The 17,333-nt window shown below is 33.9% G+C and overlaps 3 protein-coding genes across 3 annotated transcripts; all 3 read right to left on the bottom strand.

The window, feature by feature from the left end:
• Positions 1–2,555: 2,555 nt before the first annotated feature.
• On the bottom strand, positions 2,556–4,969 carry LOC142551404 (protein SAR DEFICIENT 1). Its single transcript, XM_075660634.1, has 7 exons — positions 4,736–4,969; positions 4,579–4,654; positions 3,899–4,481; positions 3,563–3,723; positions 3,282–3,473; positions 3,064–3,169; positions 2,556–2,900 (listed from the first exon to the last, which is right to left on the bottom strand). Exons 1-7 carry the CDS (start codon positions 4,828–4,830, stop codon positions 2,740–2,742), a joined length of 1,374 nt encoding a protein of 457 aa, XP_075516749.1. The 5' UTR covers positions 4,831–4,969; the 3' UTR covers positions 2,556–2,739.
• Positions 4,970–8,784: 3,815 nt separating this feature from the next.
• Positions 8,785–11,032, bottom strand: LOC142513619 (glycosyltransferase BC10-like). Its single transcript, XM_075619733.1, has 3 exons — positions 10,987–11,032; positions 10,396–10,898; positions 8,785–9,673 (listed from the first exon to the last, which is right to left on the bottom strand). Exons 1-3 carry the CDS (start codon positions 11,030–11,032, stop codon positions 9,035–9,037), a joined length of 1,188 nt encoding a protein of 395 aa, XP_075475848.1. The 3' UTR covers positions 8,785–9,034.
• A 1,662-nt stretch (positions 11,033–12,694) lies between these two features.
• Positions 12,695–15,907, bottom strand: LOC142551398 (AP-3 complex subunit delta-like). The gene has a single exon (XM_075660621.1). The coding sequence runs from the start codon at positions 15,808–15,810 to the stop codon at positions 12,982–12,984; it is 2,829 nt and encodes a 942-aa protein (XP_075516736.1). The 5' UTR covers positions 15,811–15,907; the 3' UTR covers positions 12,695–12,981.
• Positions 15,908–17,333: the final 1,426 nt, after the last annotated feature.

Raw genomic sequence — 17,333 nt, 5'->3', positions numbered from 1 at the left:
AAACTCAGTAACACTTATAGGTTTAAATTTTTTCTGACAATTCAATAATTTAAAATAATAATTGAAATAATCCTAATTTAGTTAGGATTCAAAATTACCGAATTTTAAACAAAATTAACAAATTAAAATTTTGTTTAATCTAATATAAAACTGAATTTAATGAAATTTACTTGCTATCTTATTATTAAAAATGTGAATAGAATACCGTCTACACAATTCTTAATGTATTACTTTGTTTTATATATTAATTAATTAGGTTTTGTATATAACATATTTATGGCGTATTTTAAATGTGTATACCGTTGTAATATTATATACTTGGAACAATAAATTGAATTAATATTCCGATCCTGAAGTTGTGCATATATGAAATGTGTTGAATAGGTCTCTTGTGAGACGATCTCACGAATTTTTATCTGTGAGACGAGTCAACTCTATCGATATTCACAATAAAAAGTAATACTCATAGCATAAAAAATTACCCAAATATAAGAGATCCGTCTCACAAATTATGGCACGTGAAACCGTCTCACACGAGTTCTCGTCGAATTCGTCTTCATACCTAATATATATCAATTTTGAGTTCAGATCTTGGCCATCACTAGGTTTGAACAGTCCAATTTCAAAAGCACTTTTCTTATCACAAAAAGCACTCTTTCACATTGAAATATTGACCATAATAGGCAGCAAATATCGCATCTAGAAAAAACCAAGTAAAGTATAGGGACAGTTTTCAAGTATTGACAATTTTGCATATGTATTTTCATTAGTTCATACATATGCTTGTCGTTTTCAAATATTGTCAGAAAAAATTAATCACAACCCTAACTTCTATCAACAACACAGAATTATAACTTTTATAGTAACAACGGAATTATGTATTTACGACGTGTTTAGTCGTGGAATAAGTAAAATTAACGATAATCCCCCGTTGGAAGCTGGCTATACATACATACGATAATCAATTTCATGAGAAGTTTCGTAGAATATGGTAAGGAGGAGGGATGGAAGTAGTGATCATGGTCAACTCTTCCCAGCCAACTGCCACACAACAAAACACTCTCATACGTACAAGAGAACCGTCAAAGAAAAAAGAACAAAGAAAAAAGAAAAAAAGAGAGAGTTTATTTCTTACCAAAAAGACATATATATGTTAATTCAGGAGCTATTGATCAATAGGCAATTTGCAATATTATAAATAGTTTAATTGCAATATGATTCGACTTAAAATTCTATTTTAATTTTACTCTTCACCTAAATTGATTTCAAGCCCAATTTTGTTTTTGTTAAAAAGTCGGTTAAATACAAATTTTTATTTTCAACATTATTTTATTTATTTTAGTGATTAATTTTTTTTTAAAAAAAAGAGTATATTGATATTCTTACAAATTATATTATGGTAAATAAATATAATCTTAAACTGTTAGAATTATTAAATACAAATATATCTCAATAAATAAAAAATATATTTAAATATAATATGTTTTAAAAAAAATATTAAGAAAATAAAATTATTTTGATTTATCAATATAATATTACTATATATTAATAAAATTCCACTTCAATAAATAAATTATATATACAACTAAATATATTTTATTATATTGATAAATATAATTATTAGAATCAAGTGTTTATCATTAGATAAAAAATTATCGATATTAGTCAAAGCGCAATTTTATTTCGTTATACTCGTGACACCGTAGAGTGCACCTACTTGAGATTTTGCATCAATATTTTACGGCTCACCTAGCTATCTAGATCAAGAGGCACAACGTCGATAGTTTGACGCACAAGAACTTTCCAAGAAGTCATCCATCTCAGTACTACTCTCAATCATATACGCTCAACCTAACGTTGATTCTTTGAAGATTTGAACTCATTACCTCACTCTGATATAAATTGTTAGGATCAAGAGATTATTACTATGCCAAAAGTTATAGATACTATTCAAACTCTGATAAAAATAATTTCATCCATTTTTGTTTCATTCTTTTGGTACCAATCATTTGAATAAAATAAACCTATCATTTCATTTTAAAGTTGATTTCATTCCTACTTTATTTCACTCAATATACCAATCATGAAACCTTAGAGAGTTACTGTACAACAGAGTAACAGGCTGGAGATGACCTTATAATCTATTGATACCAAAAAAAGGAGTAGATATGTGGATCTGATCCATGCATAGAGTAAAAATAACAAAATTGAACTACTAAGACGATCTCATACAAGTAAAAAATTTATCACAAAAATTCATACAAAATCGTCTCACGAATCAATTTTGTGAAATGAGTCTCTTACCCTACAATGAAAAAATAATATTTTTTATATCCAAAGTATTAATTTTTCCACCGGATATGAATTAAATCGACTCCTCCCACATATATAGATCCGTTAGACCATCTCACACAATACATACCCCATATATATTTGTTTGTTCTTTTATTTACATGGGAATTTCGAGGCTGTTTTGCTACATGTGTTGGTCTATCGCATATAAGTGAGCCACATAGCCTCACTTGCACAAAATTCACTGTGTATAAGCGGAAAAATTAAATAGCGAATTCAGATTATAAACAACTAGCGAATCAAATTTCAGTAGCCTACACATTGAGTACATACGGAAATTGAATAGAAAATCAAGATTACAAAAGAAAATAATCGGATATCACAAACATGCATGCAACATAATGTATGTACAAAATAATTAGTAGTTGGCAAAGTGCTTTCACGACTTCAATTGCCGATATAGAACCCTGAATTTAGAGCCCATTCCCCCTCTTCATTGTTCGACATCGTGTCCACCTCGCAGGTTCCATTCGTTAAGTACGCATCCCCTCCGTAGCACCTTATCGCCATTTGTTCACTACAGTTGTATGAATCCCCCTCCATTTCACCTGTACGTCCTTCATTCAATCAAGAAATAACCTATATATATATATATATATATATGTATGTATATATATATATGTATGTATATATATATATATGTATGTATATATATATATATGTATGTATGTGTATATACAGTGTGTTAAAAGCTAGAGTAGAAGGTGGAACCTTTGTGGGTTAGTACTAGTTGTGTTGTGTTGTGGGCTTGGCTATCAAATTCCTCCAAGCAATTCCATTTTGTATATGCATCTTTCACCAAACGTTGTACGTAGGCCTGCTTCAAAGCATGAAAATTGTTTCACAACGCTGTCTAGCTACTTTAGTGTTTCATGTAATTTTTTTTTTCATGAATTGAATCCATATTAGATTATGTGACATACTCTCACCCCTTGTATTCTTTTGAAGTCGCTCTCCGAGTAAATTCGACCTTCGATTTCGATCTCGACCAGTTGGCATATGGGATTGATGGTCAAGATGTAATTGTCCCCATGACATCTATACAACTTGGTGCCCATCACACAAGTCTTAGCATGCTTTAAGGTCGCTTCCCACATTCTGTCCGACATTGCTGCCATTATCTGCACCGTCCAAATTTATCAATTCACGCGACGCCGCAGGCATATATATTAAAGTTGTAATAAATTAAAAGTTGTTTTTTTTTTTTTACCGTTCTGAGTTTTGTGGAATCAACCATGGAAAGCTTCAAGAAATCTTGAACAGTGTGAATACCCTCAGATGCTAGTTTCTGATGAAATGCTCCCCCTTTTCCTATCTTCTCCAGTCTCCAAACCTCGTCCTCTAAAACTGGTGGATGATGTTTCTTGTACACTGCGCACAGTTGATTTATTTATAACATTATATTTATCAAAAAATATACCGTCAACGGTCAAATTACCCATATTTTCATTTGGTTCCCACAAATAATGAATAGGAGAGAGGTTGTCTATATATATATATATTAAAAAAGAAAAGGAATAATTAAGTTTAACACAATAATACTTACGTTCACCGCGATGGTCTTTAACGACAAAAGGTTCGGTCACGGCTTCACGTATTCTCATATTTTGCGAGCTGTTCCCACCTTGGATTTTCACCACCCTAGCCCCAAGCCGGAATCTCCTACTCCGAATCCAGCTCGAATTATCCGTAAACTCGATGTCCCCCACCACACCGATGCCACTCCACAAGTTAACCTTCGATTCCCCTGCAATCAAGGGCCGTTTCCCCGTTCTCTCCCTCACGATATACCGAGAAAATTCATGTTCAGTCCATGTATCGTTATCACTAGTACCGAGAAAGTCCCCATCGAGGACCAAGATCTCGACCCTGATGGACGAGCAAGGGGGAATATATTGATGATGATCGTGGCCATCTAGGATTATTTGAAGAGGGTTGTTGTGGACGTCCAAAATCTTGGTGCCGGTGAATATCGGGAGCGAAAGCCTTTCTGTAAATCTTAATTTGAGGTTCATTGGTATTCGACAGTAATCCTCATTTTGATCAAGTCTTCCTATGGCACTGGAAGGACATCTCGGGATCCAATCCAACCGACGAGTCCTCAGTCTATTTTCCACTTCTTCACTTACCTGCAGAAACGTAATTAAATCAAGAATGGGTCATAAATAACATGAGCTTATATATATATATATATATATATATACATACACACTGACACACACTCACCACTTTGCGAATCAACGGTTCCAAAGTTGAGCACATGTTGTCAAAGAAATTCTTCATAACCACCTCTCGTATTACCCTGTCATCATCACTCAAATTACATAAAACAACAGTCCTCAGCAAAAACAACAACAAAAACAACAATGTTTCTTGTACATACGAAGCAAAAGATCGTCCGGCTCTCATCCTCTTCAGTTTCGACGTTTGATCTTGATCATTGTCAGAGCCGTCTTCACGAAGCCGTTTCGCAGCCATTTGTCAAAAATATGACGTACAGTGTCTACCAACTGAACTAGATCGGATTTTGATAACTTAGCTGATTTAGAAACCAACCCATATGCAGATTTATATATAAGGGAGTTGGAATTAATAGTAATCAAGACCCCACAAAAAATAAGAGACTTGAGGCTTACGAAATAAATAATTAAAGTGATGTTTTTATATAATATTCGAGATAATATTTGTCAGAAATTTCGTGGAACGACGTAGGAAAAAGGTCGGAAGGAGGGGTTGGGAACAGGTCGGAAGGTGGTGACGCAATCACCTCGACGTCAACTCTTACAAGTCCACTCCCACACAAAACACACTGGATCTGATAAACGTGTGACACCGTATATACATATCTATATTATTATATAAATAATTTGTATATATAGGACATGTGTGCATAATTTATCAGGAGTATGTTTTTTATTAGACGATCTCGCGAATTTTTATTTGTGAGACAGATCAACCTTACCGATCTTCACAATAAAAAGTAATATTCTTAACATAAAAAATAATACTTTTTAATTGATAACCCAAATAACAGATCTGTATCACAAATACGATCTGTGAGACCGTTTCACACAAATTTTTTCCATTTATTAGTAAAAAATTTCATTTATTTTTAATTTCGAGACGAGACAAATTTATTAGGTCCAAACTAATATATACAATAATCAATTGTTTTTAACATATATACATATATATTATTGTTTTAAGAAATATAATTCTAGCCCGTGTCCTTTTTTCTTTTTTACTTGATCCTTCAATTAATCCGTTCAATTTTTTATTTTAAAATAATTTAAATATACTAAAATTTGAAAGTATTACTGTACGAAACCATCGAAAGATTAATACGAAACGCAAAAACTTGTGTGAGACGGTCTCACTGGTCGTATTTTGTGAGACAAATCTCTTATTTGGGTAATCTATGAAAAAGTATTACTTTTTATGCTAAAAATATTACTTTTTATTGTGAATATCAGTAGGGTTGACATGTTTCATAGATAAAGATTTGTGAGATTGTCTCACAAGAGATCTACTCAATATTAAATTAGACCAATTTGTTGATAAGTACAGATATCGCCAAGAGTCGCTCATATTTGACAAGATAATTACATGGAAATTATCACTGTTTTAAAGAACTAAGAGGTCCATATGACTCATGCAACCAATCCAGTAGAAGAGTACGTTTTAGCTGTTTTCACAGCCGAACCGGTCGGTTTGACTGATACTCGATCACGGGTCCGATATGAACATCGCCTAAAAACCGTTTGATCGGTCAACCAATAGGACCAGTAGGATCGGTATTGAACCGAGTTTTCGATTTTATTTATTTTTTGAAAAAATTAATTTTTTTATTTTTCAAATATTAAATTTAATATTTGGTAAAATATATAAATTGATTATTTGAAATTTGAACTTCATTAAAAATATTATTTTAGTAACAATTTATTTAAATAATTTTTTGTTTTAAAAATATGTATAACTATAATTATTATTTTGATTATATTTATATAGTTATTTAGTTTTTAAACTTTTGGTAAATGTATATTTTTTTCAATTTATATATATCTTTTAGGCTTTAAAATTTAAAATATATTATTCATTATATTATATTAATATTTATATAATAAAACAATATTCAAGTCCGACCATCCGATTAAACCGTTTCTACTGTTTTTTTAAAATGGAATAGTTCGAGCATCAGTCCAGTTATGAAAATATTGTTTTAGTTCATATTACACAGTTATGAAAACTACTAATTAGTTTAATTGAAATCTAAAAGCTCGTTGATTCTATTTCTACAAAAATTAGTGGGGACCCGGACGCTAATCATGTTCTTAATCATCATTGGGACTAATTAATCAATTATAATAAACAGGGTCTATTTTTTTTTAATGCGGAACGTAATGGAGTCAACTTCATATACATATCAGTATAAAAGTACAAATCTGGTACTATATATACAATCATTCAAACTAGGGTTTAACAACTAGGTATCACGTGTCCGAACCCTATCTATAGCAACATCAAAGTCCGTGGTCTCTAATCATGATCTCTCGTCATCTCCTCGACCCTGATCCTGTCCCACCTGTTGTCATGCACACATACGAACACGACAACAGCCGGATAATTCCGGTGAGAATATAATCCCAGTATACATCAATGAACATGCAATCATATAATCAATATAAAGCATGAAGCAGATATCAGATATATATCAAAGTCTGAAACAAAATTAATATCAAACTATTCATCACACTCGTGACTCCACGACTCAGACTAGACTCAATCCTAGTCCAGGGATCTCGGTTTCCAGATGTTGGCATTCCATATCGACCAACAGTAATAGAAGAAACTCCAATTCTATCCACGTCGATATAACCAAACATCCAGTGTCTTGACCTATCCGTCACAGACTGTGGCACTATCGCCAATACACTATCTTATGATATCGTGCAATGTGTCCCGTGGCGATCCCACCACTCTCAGGACACTTCTGTCACAAGATCACTCGTCTAATACTCGTCTAATACATGCTTCATATAAATCAATAGAACATCATATAAAATCAAATCAAGGCATATAACAACAATAAGTATGTGATTTAGGGAAACCCAAGTATATCATACTTGAGTCGATCTCCCAATATCACATTGACTTAAACCTTTCATTTGTAGTCTCGATCTGAAGAAACGGAAGTTCTGAACTCAAGACTGTCTCTGTAAATCTGAAATGACATATCGAGAATAATAATATCAACCTTCCATTCTCAATTCAATACTGAATCTGATTAATCTGAATTTAATTCAAATCATCAGCATAACGGCACAATCTCAATATCTCCGTAAATACCATATCAACAAATATCAATTACAAATCATAACCCATATCCGATACAATCTGTAATCAATCAATAATCTAAATCTGTCCGGTTTTCAGTCCATATAATCAGAAATTCATAACAATTCTATAATCAATCTGTTCTTCGATCTGACTTCGAATATGCAATGTCTAGTATTCTCATAACACTTAATAATGATCAAATCACAATTTCTCCAACATCATATTTTTGAATCAAGATAAAACTTAATAAAACTTACGTCCTTGTGTAGCTCTTGACGAGGGGATCCCAAAACTGTGCTCGGATTAAAATTCGGATAACCGGATCTTGTACAATCAAATTTTTAAGACAAAATGAAGCTTGAGGAATTTTCCATTCATGTAAGTCTCGGTTCCTTTGTTGAAGATTTAAAGGGAATTGCAAATGTATATAACAAGTTGTATGGTGGTGACAAGTGTCCCACTCAATCCAATATTGCACTTTAGCCCCTGAATTCTTCACTATTTGCAATTCAGCCCTCAATAATTACGAAATTGACATCAAATTTAAATCAAGTATTTTTCCACTTAATTACAAAATTGCCATCAAATTTAAATTAAGTATTTTTCCACTTAATTACAAAAATGCCATCAATAATATTTTTTCTTTTCGGGGTCTCATAAAATTGATAACATCTCGGGCCTTACAAAAATGATTATGATAAAAAGCTATTATCAAAATCACTTATTTATCAAACATCACTAACTTCATATTTTCAATTTTTCAATTTTGTTTTCAAACATTATTCATTTCTGATTTCTTTCTTGCTTCTTTGTAACCTATAAGTTTAATCACTTCTTTCAAATAAAACTATTAAAAACACTCCCTAAATTTGCAATAATATGCTCGCACATTAAGTTGTGCAAACTTAAATTTCATTAATAGATATTTCATACTTATTTGTCCAATATTAGTCTATTGATAATTATTTAGTTTCTTGAAAGAAAAAAAAAACTTTAAAAATGTCCATACCAAACGAAAATATAAAATTTGTTAGATTTCGACATATGGAAAATAATATTTTACTGTTGAAACATTACTTTTCAATGCAAATATAAATCGGGTAGACCTGTTTTACAGATATAATTTCATGATGCAGTGAACTATTTATATTTTATAGGTTTGCCTGCAAGTCTAGTTATACAAGCAAAATTGTTTTCTCGTGACTACTTTTTTTACAATAATAATTCAAAATTTCCAGCCAAATTTCTTACATCGATCGAGGAACAAATACCATAAATCATACATAAAAATCTTGTGGACGTTAACGATATGTACTCATTAATATTAATAGCTATTTCATATCAATCAAAAGTTCATCACCTTTGGAGCAAATCTCAGCAACCGATCCAATGCGTTTGCGGTGAATTTCCTGGCAAACAAGTAGCAAACATTGGTAGGCTTCCCATTGTACACGCATTCCGTGCCCGTCCTCATCTGGTTCAGCATCTCCACGTTCAGGTCGAGCCGCAGAAATTTCGCCGGGTGGGGCCCACCCTTGGACCAGTCGACCCAAGTCAAAGTCCGGTTCGCGTTCCTCGTCGGGAATTTCATCGTGAGCATCGTGGGTAAGTAGTGTTCGTCCGAATAGCAAGCCGGCTTGCAGTATCTCTTGAACAAAAAGTGGTATTTGTGGTCAGATATCACCTCTAGGGCCATCTCCCGGTCCATCTCGAACCATTGGGCGCCCTTACGCCATTGTTCCAATGTCACGTGTGGCATCATTCGCTTGTTGTATCGCCCCCGACCCACCGGACCCAACAGGTCGTAAGATTCGACAAATGTCGTGTGCGAGTAGACCAGGTAGTCGTAGATTGTTTCGAAGTTGAACAATGGAATGCAAGATTCGGACAACAGAATGAACCGTTGGTTCGCTATATCCAGCAATGCGTTGGCTAGAAGTCGTTTTTCAGCTTCGATCATGTTGAATTTTCCCCATTCTACTTCCTGCAAATTTGTATGCATCTAGTTATAATTTTCTATTTATAAATTTAAAACTACACATACACTCATCTAACTCCCGAATATATCAATAATGTCATATCTAATAAAAACCAATGTTTTTAGCTGAGTATATCTATAGTTTAAAATTACACTCAATCGGTTGGATATAATTCATGTGAGTTGTATACATGGATTTGGACAATTCTCTCAACTTGAACTAGTTTTTGAGATTGAATTAAGTTCAAGTCTCAATGTTAACATGATATCCGAGGCTTGTTCATAGTTGGATAACCCATTGGTGTCTCCATTCAATCTTGGCCTGACCTCATTGTCCTCTTTTGAACTAACTTTTGGAGTTGAGTTAGATCTAAGTATCAATCTTAACCATTACTATTAACATTTTATTTTCTATTAGAAATTGTTGTTGTATTGACTCGGGTTGAAACTCGAAAAATAAATCATTTTGATCTATTAAGCATAGACTCAAATTATATTTTGATCAAACTCATGAAGACGTCCAATTTTGTTTTCAAATGAAAACATTAAAACTTATGAAAAATTATATAAAAATAATTTAAGCTCGAATTTATAATTTCGAAATAATAAAATATGTTGGAGCTTCATCCTCATATTCAATAATGTTGGAACCAAAAATGCTGTAACCTAGCTAGGAAGATTCAAAACTTGGCCAAAAAAACAAAAGAAAGAAAGAAATGAATTAATACCTTACTTGGAATCCTTCGGCCATAGAACACCGAATCTTCCGGCATCGTCCCATTGAACGACGGCTGAGCATGCACGTATATGGAATACAACCCTTCATGGCCATTGAAGAATCTCTCCCATAGAGGAGCCAGCGGCAAATTCCCTTTCGCCAGAAACATGAAAGCGACTTTCGGTGTACGTTTGAATGGGAATTCACGAATCTTGGGCACCATCGAAGCTCTCCAGAGCAGTTCCTCCTCCTTCATGTCATGCATGGCAATTGGTGGCTTGATATAATCTTTCAGCCCAATTCTTCCTGCTGGGATCGGAGGCAGAGGTTGTGGACACGGAGGAGGCAGCGCGGTTGTTGGAGGAGGAGGGGGAGGCGGTAGCAAAGGAGGAGGAGGAGGAGGAGGATAAGACGGTGGTGGCGATGATAATATGGATAATGAAGAAGACTGGACGATGTCATCGGTGAATCGCTTCCGTTGCGAGCCAAGTGGGATTTCTTTTAGACTAGGAACTTAGAATGATTCCAATGACTAAACCGGAACCAAAGAAGAGGAAATAAATAATGAGATTATGAAGGTAGCCTTGAGAATTGAGGAGACTAACGGCTGTGATCAATTGTTGCTTTTCTTCATGTTTGTTCTTCATTTCTGATCAATGGAGATGAACACGTACCAAATGCTTGGAGAGGGAGATCAAGAATCAAGAATCAAGAAAAATGAACTTTTGATGGTATTGATCAAAAGCTTATATATCCTTTATCATTAATGATTTCATAAATTAAAAGAGTTTTCAAGAATGCTGTGGCATAGAAGAAGCTTGACCTTTCCATTTCCCAAGATCCGAAACTCAAACTAGTAATAGTTTTAGCTTACATCACTCGTAATCTTAAAGAATAAGCACAAAAAGAGACATTTTTCATTGACTTGTGGAAGGCAAAAAATACACCTACTTAATATGTGTAAGATTTGGAAGATGAAAGAAAACAGTTTTTATTAAGAGGAGAAGTGATTAAAAAGGGAGATGGAGAGTTGTGAGAGAAAAGAGTGCCAAGTGGATTTCAAACGTCCAAGACTTTGCTTTGTTTCCTTATTTCGAGGGAAGGCATTTCATGTGGACAAATTTTTAGTTGAGACCGTTTTCATGCGCACATAAATGCCTTTATTTCAAGTTTGTATCCACTATTGACGTGGGTGTGCGTATCAGGTCAACTATTGGCTTTCTAATTTCTCTATGTTTTTTTTTCTTCTTTTTTTTTTTTTGGTGTATTTTTTCTTTATACTATATTCGTGAATTACGTATGCGTTCATGAAATATGTACAAAGATCATCGCACATAATACATTCTAAAATATTGAATTTTAAGAATTAAGATATTATTATATAATATCGGCATTTGATATTAGGACATTTACACACAACAATATGGCATGTGATGATGAAATTATATGAACATTATGAGTGATAAAAAAAGAAAGATAGATATAACAAACTTAGTAGTGTTATCATTTAGGTGTGTGTTGATTATCTAATAAATCACATCAATTAAATAATGTGCTTCCTAATTAAGGACAATTTCACTTGATTATCTTATCTTAGGTTGGATTGATTTAGTTTTTATGAAATTAAATCATAGTTATTTTCTATACTTTCGAATAGGCTACCAAATAAAACACCAAAAAACAAAACCAAAAACAGAAAAGCTTTTGATCATCTCATATATTAACAACCAATTAGCGTGCATGCATCCTATTCTATTAAACATATTTCACCTTTTTCATTTGAAAATTGTATCTAACTCATCGATTTGGCCACTGACTCGTGTAAACCCACCGCATCCCGTCGTGTGTGGCTGAGGCTAAATGATTTTTCTAGTCCTGAAAGCCATCAAGAATCGGAGGGTACAAGCTGAGCCAAACTCACGACTATATCGACTCAAATGTCATGTTCAAACGCTAGAAGCTAGATGAAGGCTTGATTGAGCCTTGACTGGATCCTGAATGAGCCAACATCAAACCGGCTCGAATCAAACTGAACCCGATTGTATTTCTGCAAATTCCTTGCTATACAATGCCTTCTAGCAGAGTTAAGACCAGCATCTCACTGTCGACTCAAGTTTACAGCATGTTGTTTCTCTTTATACTAAAAGCACAGAGAGAAACTTGCTTATCACAATGACTGCCTAATCATTTCACAAGTGGGTTCGTTTTCTTGATTACACAACGCAACTAATTATGTATCACTCAACTCAAAACTAGACCATGGGGAATAATATCAATATAGAAACATAAAGGTGAAAAAAGAAACCGAGTTATCACACAATGTTCTAAAGCTGGCGACAGGCACCTCGTATCTGTCCACTGTATAAATCAGGATTCATCTCCAAAATCAGGGCCAACGTAACACAATTCCTTCCAAATTCATGTTTTACTACACATCTAGGAATAAAAAAACCTTTGAAATTCATTTTTTTAAGAAAAAATTCTTCTCGTGAAAAGTAAATCAAAAGAATCTACACAACCAAATCCACATGGGTGTAGATACATCTATACAGCAAAACTAACCTTAAAACTCAGAAGTAAAGGTCATATAACCATGCTATAGGAGGAAATCTGGGATTACAGGTGATTTTGCTTCCATATTTACTTCCACCTCTGCTCTTTGCCGACTCTTGTGCTTACCACGTCGACAACCTTTTTTCTGCTCGCTTTGCTGATCGTTTTCTTTCTCCTTCATGGAACTTTGATCTTTTCTGTCTTCACCATGAATATGATCTTTTTGTCTTCTTGAACCAGCTAAAACTGGCTCAGTTACATCAATATTCGTCGTCATATTTCTTGATCCTGGTATTCCAACAACAAACTTAGTATTCTCCCGTCTCTTACCTGCTTTGTCTGAAGATTTACTTTTTGAAGTTGATGGTACAGCTTCATTGCCTAAAAGCACTTCTTGCACCGCACCAGAGATACGATCATTCTTCAACTCCGGTCTTTCAGAGGTGTCATTTGTTCCTTCACCATCATCCAATTTGACAACCACGGGCCTTGGCTTTGATTGGTTTGGTTTTTTCTTAGTGACAATTGATTGCTCAGCCAGCTTGAGAAGACCCTCTGTTTCATCAGTAGCATCTAGTGTCGGTTCATTAGCAGGTGGGTAGTCACTGGTGATCATTTCTTTATCATGTGAGCCAAGATAATATAGCCCATGACGCTTCCGATGCTCCGCAAGTAAAGAAGTAGACTCAGTTGATGACTCAGTTTCATCCTTATTCTGGCATTCGGGAATGCTAGGGGCATCTTTCGCCGTCGAACAAGGTTTTACAAGAGAAAATGAAGTTGATATTGGTAACTTAAAATCACTGAGAATTGATTCCAAGTCACTGAGGTTTTCTTTAAGTTGCAGGCCACCTGGTACAGGTACTCTATCCTGGGCATTAACTGAAACTGGACCAAGCTCCTCTGAAAATGTATCAACAGTCAACTTAATCATTTCCAAAGCTTCAAGTTCTCCATTCATTTTATCTCCTTCAAGCTGGTCTAAAGAGCCACACAAATGTGATTTCACGAACTTAATTAAACCAAGAACATTATTTGCCCTCTCCTGCACTTCTACTTCATCACAAAAAGCCAAGGGTCCCAAATTGGATTCAACAAGCTGTACCAGGTCCATCATAGATTTACGAGTTAGATGACGTGCCATTGACGAAGCTGCAGAAGTCAAGTCAGGAGCAATAACCGCAATTTTTCCATCCATTTTGGTATTAGGCAACGAACAGCTTGCTACAACATCAGAACTAACCTGGTAATCTGTTGATTCTGTCGATAGTGAAGTATCTTTTCTGTCCAATGAGAGATATGAATGCAAACAGAATGCCAGCACTTTAAATGTGGACTGCACATATACAACTCTTACTGATGGTGGCAGGAGACTAGTCCGTGGTTGTAACAATGCTTCCATAAGCTCAAATGGACTTCTTGAAAGCTCGACATACTCTCCTGAAACCCAAGCAGCAGCAGATAGAACCTTGTGGATAAATGGATTGCCAAGTAAAGCTGGATCAATCAACAAATCTCGAGCAACATGAACAAGCTCAGATCTAGCATCCTTAACCCTCATGCCAATATCAACAAGCTGGTCCTCAATCTCTTTCCCTTTCTGACAATGTGGAATCCTTGCCATTTCCCCGAGAAATGACACGTACCAATCAAAATCGAAAATTATCTCATAGAAATTTCTTGAAGAAGTCAACAATATGAACCCCAAAATCTCATTGCAAAACTCTGGGTCAGACTTTAGTGCATGACTAATCAAAATCCTGCAAATTTCCGCAACATTATCCTCGGTGACAATAGACATCACAAGCCTCAAGGCCTCAAGTTTAATGTTAACATCAATATCACTCAAAGCCTTAACTATAACCTCCTTATTCTCCATAACAGCCCACAAATGCTTCTCAGCAACAATGGCAAGTGCTTGCAGTCCAAGATACTTGAGATTTGAATCATCATCTAACAAAAACTCTCGTATTTTGCCAACTGCAAGCTTCAATGCAGATTCATGCCCACTCAAACTAGCAACAATAGTCCGGACACACTCAAATACCAAGGATTTCGCTCCACTCCTCTCTAAATGCTCGCAAATTGGCTCCACCACTCTTCTGCCCAACCTGGGCTCAAGCGGGCATAACAGGGAAAATATCTTCAAAATCTTAATGAGAACCCAATTATTCCTACACTCCACTAAAACCTTATAAAACTCAGGTGCCAAAGGCAAATATGATCTGGGTTCTTTCACGGTGAGCTCACAGAACAATCCCACAGTCGCTGACAACACCCCCACATCATTACACTCAAGATTCTCTACTACCCGTTTAAAACAAACCCGAACCGCATCCGGGTACTGCTCGAAGACTCTCAAGACACAAGCCGTAGCTTTCTTCCTAACTAAAAACTTACCACTAGCAAGCAAATTAAACAATTCGGGAGTTAAATCACGCGACAAATCAGTGTTGGCAATAGAGGAGAGGGTGGAAAGAGCAATACCCACGTCGTGTACATTGGATGAGGTTAGATCCTTCCGCAGCTGATGGGTGAGAAGAAGAATAACATCCGTAGTAAAAGGGTCGAAGGAGAGCGAAGCAGAGAGGTACGCAATGCGTTTGTGGGAATGCGCAGGTGAGGAGGAAAGCTCGATGGAGTGAAAAGCTGCCCAAGACATGTCAACTCCGTGTAGGGAGTGGAGGTAGGTAAGTTTTTGGAGGGCGGTTGATTTGGTTAAGGGATCGGTTGATTTGATCTCGCGACGAATTTCATCGATGGATTTGGAAATGAAGTCGGGAAGAGTGGAAGGCGGGGTGAGACGCATGGATTTGATAAGGTCATCCAATGATCTCTGGAAAAGGGACTCCATTAGCGAAGGAGCAGCCATCTTCACTCACCCAATTTCTTCAGAGGTTGCAGTGAAGACGAAGAAAAGGAAACAGGGGATGGCTGTTTCCTTGTTTGGTTCGCACGACTTGGATTCATAGAATATATGACGATATATATATAAATAAAGAGGGATTCGTATATAAAATTTTGATAAGATTTTTATTGAAAACTTCGTCACAAGATATTGCATAAATATCTTTAAAAAATTTAATATAACAAATTTTTTATAGTTGAAAAAGGGTAAATATATTGAGAAAATTTAATGTAACATGTTTTTCGAAATTCAGAAATAGGTGTCGTTGTTACAACGTTTCTGTATATCTATTATTCTATCGAAATTCAGAAATAGGTGTCGTTGTTACAACGTTTCTGTATATCTATTATTCTATTATATATATATAAACATGTGACTTTATATGTGAATTTACATGTATCTCCTTATTAATTGTTTACTTTATATCTCCTTATTTATTGCTTACTTACATTAATTTTTTTATTTTAAATGTGTCTTTTTTTTCTCCTTATTCATTTTTAAATATGTGTGATTATTAATATTTAATTTTTTATGTCTACCCACATTATAATATGTTATTTTTATCCAATGATATCGTTTTCATTATATAAATTAGTATTTGATTTTTTTATGCATACCCACATTATAATATGTTATTTTTAATTCAATGATTTAGATTTTGTATTTATCTTTTCATTATGTAAAAATGTATCTTTTCTTTCTCTTTATTCATATTTTAAATATGTGTGAATATTAGTTTTTAATTTTTATGTCTACCCACATTATAATATGTCATTTTTATCCAATTATATCTTTTCATTATATAAATTAGTATTTGGTTTCCTTATTAATTGCTTACTTTATATCTCCTTATTAATTGCTTACTTACATTAATTTTTTATTTTAAATTTGTCTTTTTTTTCTCCTTATTCATATTTTAAATATGTGTGATTATTAATATTTAATTTTTTATGTCTACCCACATTATAATATGTTATTTTTATCCAATCATATCGTTTTCATTATATAAATTAGTATTTGGTTTTTTATGCATACCCACATTATAATATGTTATTTTTAATTCAATGATTTAGATTTTGTATTTATCTTTTCATTATGTAAAAATGTGTCTTTTCTTTCTCTTTATTCATATTTTAAATATGTGTGATTATTAGTATTTAATTTTTTATGTCTACCAACATTATAATATGTCATTTTTATCCAATTATATCTTTTCATTATATAAATTAGTATTTGGTTTTTTTATGCATACCCACATTATAATATGTTATTTTTAATTCAATGATTTAGATTTTGTATTTATCTTTTCATTATGTAAATTAAATTAATTAAAGTTTAGAAATAACTCATTATCGAATTGTGAATTTTCTTTGGTGTCTTATTAATTTTTTTCATGTCCTCATGGGACAGTTTGCTAGAATCTATGTGTTTAAATTAAAGTTTTTTGCAACCGAAATTTTTTTGCGGTTTATATTTATAATTTATTT

This window comes from Primulina tabacum, chromosome 1 (genome assembly GCF_025594145.1).
Source record: "Primulina tabacum isolate GXHZ01 chromosome 1, ASM2559414v2, whole genome shotgun sequence".
In the NCBI taxonomy this organism is placed as follows: Eukaryota; Viridiplantae; Streptophyta; class Magnoliopsida; order Lamiales; family Gesneriaceae; genus Primulina; species Primulina tabacum.
Note: the sequence above shows the minus strand (reverse complement) of the source record. Positions and strands in the feature narration are given on the sequence as shown.

What these genes read in the sequence shown, in the direction of transcription:
- LOC142551398 (XM_075660621.1), bottom strand. Translation starts at nt 15,810, where the DNA reads ATGGCTGCTCCTTCGCTAATGGAGTCCCTTTTCCAGAGATCATTGGAT.
- LOC142513619 (XM_075619733.1), bottom strand. Translation starts at nt 11,032, where the DNA reads ATGAAGAACAAACATGAAGAAAAGCAACAATTGATCACAGCCGTTA. An exon ending in ACAATTGATCACAGCCGTTA is followed by an intron (nt 10,899 to 10,986) that starts GTCTCCTCAATT and finishes AATCATTCTAAG; the next exon opens with TTCCTAGTCTAAAAGAAATC. An exon ending in GCCGAAGGATTCCAAGTAAG is followed by an intron (nt 9,674 to 10,395) that starts GTATTAATTCAT and finishes ACAAATTTGCAG; the next exon opens with GAAGTAGAATGGGGAAAATT.
- LOC142551404 (XM_075660634.1), bottom strand. Translation starts at nt 4,830, where the DNA reads ATGGCTGCGAAACGGCTTCGTGAAGACGGCTCTGACAATGATCAAGAT. An exon ending in GCCGGACGATCTTTTGCTTC is followed by an intron (nt 4,655 to 4,735) that starts GTATGTACAAGA and finishes TGATGATGACAG; the next exon opens with GGTAATACGAGAGGTGGTTA. An exon ending in ACTTCAAAAGAATACAAGGG is followed by an intron (nt 3,170 to 3,281) that starts GTGAGAGTATGT and finishes GCTTTGAAGCAG; the next exon opens with GCCTACGTACAACGTTTGGT.